Source organism: Phoxinus phoxinus (assembly GCF_949152265.1).
Source record: "Phoxinus phoxinus genome assembly, chromosome: 4".
NCBI classification, from domain to species: Eukaryota; Metazoa; Chordata; class Actinopteri; order Cypriniformes; family Leuciscidae; genus Phoxinus; species Phoxinus phoxinus.
In genome coordinates this window covers 12,425,266-12,434,496 of record NC_136879.1, presented here as the reverse complement: position 1 = coordinate 12,434,496, position 9,231 = coordinate 12,425,266, and the positions used below count along the sequence as shown (strand labels likewise).

The 9,231-nt window shown below is 39.0% G+C and overlaps 1 protein-coding gene across 1 annotated transcript; it reads left to right on the top strand.

Annotated features, from left to right (window-relative positions):
• Window positions 1-1,220: 1,220 nt before the first annotated feature.
• LOC306996828 (putative coiled-coil domain-containing protein 195) lies at window positions 1,221-8,256 on the top strand (the record flags this gene model as incomplete). Its single annotated transcript, XM_079609732.1, has 3 exons — window positions 1,221-1,455; window positions 7,813-8,044; window positions 8,127-8,256. The coding sequence occupies 3 exons, from the start codon at window positions 1,221-1,223 to the stop codon at window positions 8,254-8,256; spliced, it is 597 nt and encodes a 198-aa protein (XP_079465858.1).
• Window positions 8,257-9,231: the final 975 nt, after the last annotated feature.

The following is a 9,231-nucleotide window of genomic DNA, read 5'->3' as shown; positions in this document are numbered from 1 at the left end:
AAATGCATATTCATTGGACCTCATAATGACACTGGATAATTGTGTATGAATAACACACAATTTCTTTAAGGGTGCTAATTACAGGTAATTAGCCATGGTTGAGGTTGGTTTCTATTGATCACCTCTTTCTCTTTTTTCAGACATATACAACATGTTTACGTCTATAATTTCTATCGCTAAATATTTGTATTTTTATTAATATTGGCAAGTCTCAACATGAAATATAAAATAATTGATAACTTATTTCAATATCAATAAATCCCAAATATTCTTGAATGCATACTTGGGCCATATATATTAATGAATTAATAGGAAATACTCCTGCCATGAAAGTAGAGTGATAGTAGGTTAATCATCTATCTTAGCACTGAGAACATGTAAATAAATAAACTGAATGAATAAACATATTTAGGACTGCTTTAGTTCTAATATATGCATAACTACAGTGGTTGTTCTAAATGATACAGCCACAAAATATATATGCATTGCATAACACTACTGTAAACTTTAACAACAAATGGAAGACATCTTTTGACATGACCAGCGAAAAGGATCATATACGACGACTCTGCATGTATGGAAAACAAGAATATAAATATGAATTCCATCAAAATATTTTTTAGTTAAATCAACATTTTAAAGGTATAAAAACCAACAATCAACAATTGTTACTTCCACTCTCCAGAAAGACGTAAAGGGGACATGTAATAAGGACATGCTTATGGGAAACTTTTCCATCCTAGATTTGTTGCTACTTGTTGACTGACCTGATGAATTTTTTAAGCTCCCGGGGAGGCGCATCAGTTACCACTGAATCTATCGCAGATCTTCATCTCTGTCTGATGACAAATTAATTGCCTTTGTCCTCTCAGAGAAAGAAATTTAATCAGGATGTTCTTATAGCCAAGTGTTCTATGTCTATTTAGTTTATTTGTATGAGTATTTTTCCTCTGTGTGCACTATTGCAGGCAGAGCTAACAACCGAAACTCAACACTCTGTCAGTGATTAATAAAACATTGTCCCGAGGCCCAGAAGGCCAAACACCTGAACGCTTTCAGCTGCATAAGTGGTGAAAGGCGACATAATCTCCCCGGGACAAGATTTGGACTGAGATTGAAAGGCACAGTGGGAGAGGTCCAATATAAGGGAGTGGAAATAGGACTCTTTGTTCTGCACTCAAATGGGCAGCGGCGGCAGGTGAGACGGATCGTCTGGAAGCATGGAGAGTGGACGGAGCTTGGTGAAGGTGATCTCGGAAATGCAGAATGAGATCAGAAAGCTAGAGAACGAAAACCAAACACTCCGTGGGCAGCTCGGCCGGCCAACGTCGGCTTCGGACTCGATGAAGCCATGTGCGTTATCGACTCAGCAGAAGGACGGGTCACAGGAAAGCTTGACCCACGCCAACCTGAGACGGAACGTCTCTGCACCAGAACTTGAAGGACAGTTCAAAGGTAAATATCTTGTGGTACTCAAACTTTAATAAGCTTGTGCCACATCTTAATTCTGACGAATGCAAATAAGTAACTTGACTGTAAAAACATACAATTGCTATTATGTAAGTTTATCTACCTGACCTGACTAAAAAAGGCTTAATCATATGTGGTTAAATCATACTTTTGACCAACAATAAAATAGTTTTGAAATAAAACTAGTTAACTTAGATATTACCTTATTTTATATTTACATACATTGCACTATATAATATATATATAATATATATATATAATATATATATATATATATATATATATATATATGTGTGTGTGTGTGTGTGTGTGTGTGTGTGTGTGTGTGTGTGTGTGTGTATGTGTGTGTGTGTGTGTGTGTGTATGTATGTATTATGGCATGCCGTTCAGGAAATTATTGTATTTATAATATGAAATTTGAGGATATGGAATATATGGACTGGAACTGTGAATATGTGGAATGAAACTTAAATATATGGAATGAAACTTAAATATATGGAATGAAACTGAATATATGGAATGGAACTCTGAATATATGGAATGAAACTGAATATGTGGAATGGAACTTGAATATATATAGAATGAAAGTGTGAACATATGGAATTAAATTCTGAATATATTTATATAGAATGAAATTGTGAATATATGTAATGAAACTTTGAAAATATGGAATGAAAGTACACATTTGACACTACTTAACGAATAATGTTTAGCAAGATATATCCTTGTTATCAGAGAGTGATATTCCATGACTTCCATGACTTTAAAAATGTAATTCCCAGAAATGTTCCAATACTTGAAAACTTTTTTTTTTAAATAGCTGGTCATACTCCAAACTTCACAGACAGTTTGGAGTCTACATCCCGTCATATTGACGATCATATTTTCATTATTGCAACATTCATAATGATTATGAGTAATCAGGTTTATCAAAATGTTGCTTAAAACATTATGCATCATTATCGAAGGCATTTATGAATCTCTTCAAGAGATGTTGGCTGAAATAGCACTGCAGGTAGAAGCTGATATACAAGCGCATGGTATTTGGAGTGCACATTCTGCATCACGTGTAGATAGGGGCTTCTGGGGTGCTCCCTGTGAGGTGGAATACATGCTTCCTTCTGTATTTATGTTTGCCTGATAAGCAGGAACTTCCAGGCCTGTGAGGTTCACGGCTTCAGTCTTCCGCAATGAAATAGTGAATGAATTTCTTTATTAGTAGAACTGTACTGAATAAAGTTCTATTTTCTAAGTATTTTCAGTATTCAGTATTTTTCAGTTTCATACCATATATTCAGTCCTATTTCATATATTCAGAGTTTCATTCCATATATTAATTTTCATTCCATATATTCAGAGTCCCATTCCATATTTTCAGAGTCCCATTATATACATTTGGAGTCCCATTCCATATATTGAGAGTTCTATTCCATATATTTAGAGTTCTATTCCATATATTGAGAGTTCTATTCCATATATTGAGAGTTCCATTCCATATATTCAGAGTTTCATTCCATATATTCAGAGTTTCATTCATATTCAAACTTCATATCGTCACCTTCTTAAAATAGTTGCCAAAGTCATTTTCATTTTCAGATGACAAATTATTTTAGGACAATTTTAGGAGGGTGACGATATTATAAATACAATAATTTCCTGAACGGCATGCATTATATGTGTGTATATATATGCATATGCATTGTGCATATGAAACCATAGTAGATAGTAGAAGGCAGGGGTGGGCTGCTATGGACTAGGGTGAATCTCGTTCAGCTCCCTATCTTGTGAATCAGTATATTGTGTACAAAAAAGTCAGACACTGGTATGGACTCTGACTCACTACACATTGGGACACTGATGGCTCTATTTCTGGCGACATGGCAACGTCCTCATTGTACAACGTCACTACTGCTATATTTATGAACAACTGCAGCACATATGTCTTTTTGACATTATTTGGTTGCTATTTAAAAGTAGATTTTAGATTTTGTTCATTACCTGTCTAGCTCTGTATGTTTATGCTGAAACATAATTAGACAATGGTTTGTTTTTTAAGAGAAGTTCCAAACGTAGGTCCGGGAAGAAGCCTAAAACATTCAGACCCGTCAATCATCATTACAAGTGTACTATATAAGCACATTGCGTCATCCCATTGACAAATATGAAGTACAGCTCTTTACCTATGACAACGGATTTTCCTGCGATGCAGAATCATCCGGTGTCGTAGAACCGACCACAGGATCATCCAACTGGACAAAACAACGGGGATCGAGGTTGTCCTTCTCGACGTCCTCCAGCGAATTTACCAAGGCGCCACCATGTAATTAGCTCCTCCCCACCTCTGGCTAGGCGCCCACTCGGCCGACTCGAATTCTCCTCGCACATCAGGAGATCACATCTTCTCCTATCCCTGAAATTTCAAAATGGAATGTTAACGGGCTGTGGCCGCAAGCATCCGTTTTTTTCTCGAAGACAAACCAAAGCTCAGTTGTATGCTCTTTACCTGAGTTCACAAACAGGCCAGACTCCAATTGATGCTCCGCCCAAAAAGGCCGGCAGTCGTCCATCCAAGACAACTCGGCACGCTCCTTCCAACCGGGAAGCCGCGTCTGCCTCAAGCTCCGTCGACGTCTCCCTCATGCCCTCTGCGCATGCACCGTCTGCTACCAAGGCTTCCAACTCCACCCTCTCGGTCTCTAGCACAGGTTGTATGGCCACTGCACTAACCCCCATACTTCCACAAACAAACTTAGCCCGACAAATCCTCACCTTCCTAGCACCCTCAGCTACCTCTGTTTACAACATTGCTCCCCCCAAACAGCCCCACCTGCCACCCACCTCAAAGAGTTGCACAGCCTCGCCCATAACTCGCCATTCCTTGTTCCTACCAATTTCCCTCCTGCTTCCTTTCCAACCATCCCCGGAGTGGTCTCCAGCGTGAAGTTGCCTTCGCAAACAGGAACCGCTCCAGCACCCTCTCATTCTGCAAAAAGATTGCCTTCGCTCCCTGGACTGTGCCGCATTTTCTGTTATCCTCAAAGATTCAGCATATAATTCAAATCGCATCCTCTCCGTGTACTAGCTTTCACAAAATATTCTGAGGTAATCTGTTCAGTCTTTCCAAACAGACGAAAGGAACTGAACAATTACCTATCCATCATCGCTGACTTATTGTTATTTGGTGGCAGTCATTTCTAAACTATGTGCAATGAGAGTCACACATTCGAATCAATGCCCATATTGAGAGCCCTGGACTTTTGTCCATCGATCTTCAGTTCCATTCTTGCCCTCAAATCCAAAACCCCTCAAATTCTCAGCCATCCTTCACTGATGTTAAATCCACCTCCTACGTGCCACAGTCCGGGCTGGATCGCTCCCTCTTATTTGGAAAACAAAAAGGACGTTTCTCTTCCAGTATAAAAAATCGCCAGGTCTGTAACAATTGTAATGATTTGCATTGTTTCAGACAAAGATGCAGTTTTTTGCATTTTAATTTTTGTGGCGGGTCGCACATGTCTGTCCCATGTACAAATCTTCAGCAAAAAACAATAAAGACAAAAAACAAAATCCCACTCTTCTCCTGTTGTCCCTCTCTTAGCACATGAGCTAAACAAATATCCCGACAAGCAATTTACTCACTACCTTCTTGGTTTAGAAAGCCTACCAGACTGTATGCACTGACCGATCCGGACACTGTAAAGGAGGTTGTTTCTAACTTTATGATCGGCCAATTCAATCCCCTACACCATTCGACGTCTACTGCATTAACCCTTATTGGAATAGCAACAAGAACGTTTTTAGGAAAAGAGTACATAATTATCAATCTCTCCACTCCTCACGACTGCTTTGTCCCAAGCATCAATAGCCTAATCCCTCTGCCTGAGTTTTCTTTGAACTATTGCGACGTAGATTCAGCTAATTGAATTTACCTGCAACTCCCCAGATACATTCGTCTTTCTCTGATCTTCAGGTCCTGGACAGCCACACAATCCGATTCAACAGTAAGCACAGCAAAAAAGATCAACTAATGCACGGACACCCAATATTATTTTTCTACCCCTTTTCAGCCTTACCAGTCCATTTCTCAATTTTTAGCTCACAGAAGTTCCCCGACCTGTTCTCCCAACCCCTCTTCGTCGATGACAATAATTACCCCATCTCCAGACATTGGTTTCAAAAACACCACAAATCCATTCTAGTCAGATCAGGAATCCCAGCAAACCAAAACTCAAACGCTTTTCAATCATATATCAGAACAAACCTTTCCCACATTAGACAAGCCCATTAAAGGAGAACTCCGGTGCAAAATGAACCTTTGGTCTAATTACACATTGTTACCTAGTCAACCGTTATCTGAGATTTGTTTTCATGATTATCGAATGTAAATAGTTTTATCTCTAAAAACAGTTTAGCCTATAACGCTAGTATAACGCTAGTATATGGGGCATGGAGTAATGACAAATAAAAATCGCTTGTTAATACCACTAACAAGGCTCAAAATAGCCCCACACTAACACGGTAGCATAATGAGGGTCCCTACATGCAAACCGAAGCATTGAGAACTTTGACAGTGTCCAGACAGTTTAATAAGAAGATATTTTATACATACAGTCAACTTCACGTATACAAGCAGAATCCATCTTGGAAAAACAGACTCTATCAATCGATCTACGAACCACCGATCCAAATGCGCTGAACTGTGTAGAATCTCATGTGGTCCAGCGCATTTGGATCGGTGGTTCGTAGATCGATTGATAGAGTCTGTTTTTCCAAGATGGATTCTGCTTGTATACGTGAAGTTGACTGTATGTATAAAATATCTACTTATTAAACTGTCTGGACACTGTCAAAGTTCTCAATGCTTCGGTTTGAAGGTAGGGACCTTCATTATGCTACCGTGTTAGTGTGGGGCTATTTTGAGCCTTGTTAGTGGTATTAACACGCGATTTTTATTTGTCATTACTCCATGCCCCATATACTAGCGTTATACTAGCGTTATAGGCTAAACTGTTTTTAGAGATAAAACTATTTACATTCGATAATCATGAAAACAAATCTCAGATAACGGTTGACTAGGTAACAATGTGTAATTAGACCAAAGGTTCATTTTGCACCGGAGTTCTCCTTTAACTACCTATTCAATAATCTAGTCTTTGCGCACCTGTTCGATATTAGTTAACAAACTCTACCCGCCCACCTAAAACTCATCTTTTAGCAATTGTCAGCCGCAGCTGTGATCTCAGCCACCGCTCTATCAGTTTCATTTAATAAATAATAAAAAAATATATATATTTCTCACTGCTGCAGCAGGGAATTGGCCAGCACTCTCGCATCAGCTTCAGATCAAACCTCATTCCTCACCACTGCAGCAGTGATTTCGGCCACTGCTCTCACACCAGCTTCAGATTAAATTAAATGTCTTACTATACTACTCTAGCTTTCAAAATGTTTCACTACCCAGCAGTGACTGCGGCTACTGCCACCAGCATTCAGAGTAAACTTCATTTTTCACAGTGATTTCGGCCACCTCTCTCACGCCAGCTTTTCATGTTTCAAGTTTTACCCCACTAGCCACCCTATATTTCCCCAAAGCAGATTCAGCGAAATATTCGGTTACACTTTATTTTGATAGTCTACTTTAGACATTCTAAATTTCTTATATCTTTACTACCTATCTCACCAATACATTCGCAGTTTACTGCCCAGCTTAATGTCTCTGCAATAGCCTACTTTTGGTTTTTTTTAACTCTGAGCTCGAGCTGAGCCTCGGGTCCCAGCCTCCTCCAAGGACAGCAAGCCAAGTTAGTTTACTATTAACCCTTAAGGCTGAATGGGCAGGTGAACTTGTAAAAACATCTTTCGCATGGTATGATGTTTTTGTGTTGACTCACATGTTTCGCGCTTCAGAATTTTTGTTAAAAGGGAACGTTGACGCTCCCTGGTTTTCACGGTGCATTGTGGGACTTTTTTAGGTAGTGAACTTTTCAGTGCACTGGAAGCATCTTGCGATTAAGACCTTAAAATGACGACTCCCTCTGACTACTGAACTAGGGATTGAGACGCACCCTGAACCTAATCAAAAACACCAACCTGTAATTTTCAAGTAATCCTGAAGACTTTTGAGGTGAGCTTGAACAGGGTTTAGCTAAACTGTGCAGGACAGTGGACCTCAAGGGCCAGAGCTATAATTTATGACTAATGTATTGATGAAAATGATACAGAGAATGACACAGAAGTTAAAACATTATCTCTGTCCAAACAAGTAATGTATTTTTAGTCAAGCATTGGTTATAATTGATCAAAAAGATATTATGTACATGCTTTTCTGATTTCTTTCTACAGAAAACATTATTATGACCGTGCGGAGATACTCCATATCCTCAAATTTCATGAACGGCTCTCGAAAGAATGAGATTTTGCATGAGCCAAGACTATATGAGGAGACTGTGAACAACAATAAATGGACAAAATTACATGATGGCTCACTCGGGCTTCCTTCTATTGCCTATTCAAAACCAGACATAGAGAAATTAACCAACAGGCATTCCCTTCAGGAGTTTGTCAACAAAAACCGGTGAGTTAGGCTTTAGTGAGTAGCTTTGTTTGAAATATTGATTTACTAATTTGTATGCTAATCATTTTATTTAACATTTTAGAGCCAAAGTCAAGACGGTAACTTTCCTGTTGCCTGTGGATGATATTTATACCAATCGACCTGTACTGGCCGAGCACCTGCCTGAAAGGAGCACCTGTGAACTCAAAACAATAGCGGAGACGGACTCGTGAGGCCCGAACTAACAGCAGGATATACAGAAACGCCTGTGAAAGCAATGTTTGTGAATCTGACAAAGAGGAGGTTCAGTAATGTGGTCAAAAACTCTGTCCTAGCTCATTTAAGACGTTGTAGGTGAGTCCTGTGGTGAATTAATACCTACACCTGACCTCAACACTTTGACTCCTGTTACAGATTTGGTTTCTCAAATTAATCCAGCTGAAGAAACTCAAGTCATCTCATGGTCTCGTCTGAAGACCTGGCAATCCCGCTGTGGCGTTTGGATCAGGTGTCTGTGTACACACAGTCTGATCGTGTGAAGTGCCACTGGAGACATGCACTTCCTGCCCACTACTACGAGTTTGCTGAAATTGTTAGTACAGAGCGCTTTGAATGACGAACTTTACTAGTTTGAGTCATTTTGGTTTTAGTTCTCCCTGAAATCTTAGCTTGCCTAATTGTAACATAACATAGTTTACTTCTAAACATGTTTAACTAAAAACTTGTGCATGCAATCTTCATACTAAAGCTGTGACTCATTTGCTGCATGAAAGAGAATGAAGCCAAAGGAAGGTTTACACTTATTATTATTATTATTATTATTAGTGAGTTAATGGGGCTATATGTAAGAATTTGCATGTGTTAATAGCTTTTTTGTTGCCAATGTGTGAACTGCTTGTTACCAAACTTAAAAAAAAAAAGACACTTTCCTCCGACAACCTAGACGGTCTATGAAAGCTTGGAGAATGATTTTCATGTGAAGGTGCCAGGACGTTTTTGCTGGGAAAATCAAAAGGTTGTGCTTCCGAGAGCCTCTCTTCTATTCTATGACACACAAAATGAATGCTTATATAATGTTCAGGATAATACAGAAAGATAATGTCAATTATCAATGTAATGTCAATGTGTCATGCAAAAAAAAAAAAAATCAAACTATAGTCTCGCATAGCCAGATCTTTACAGTCTATAGTCTCGGTAACACTTTACAA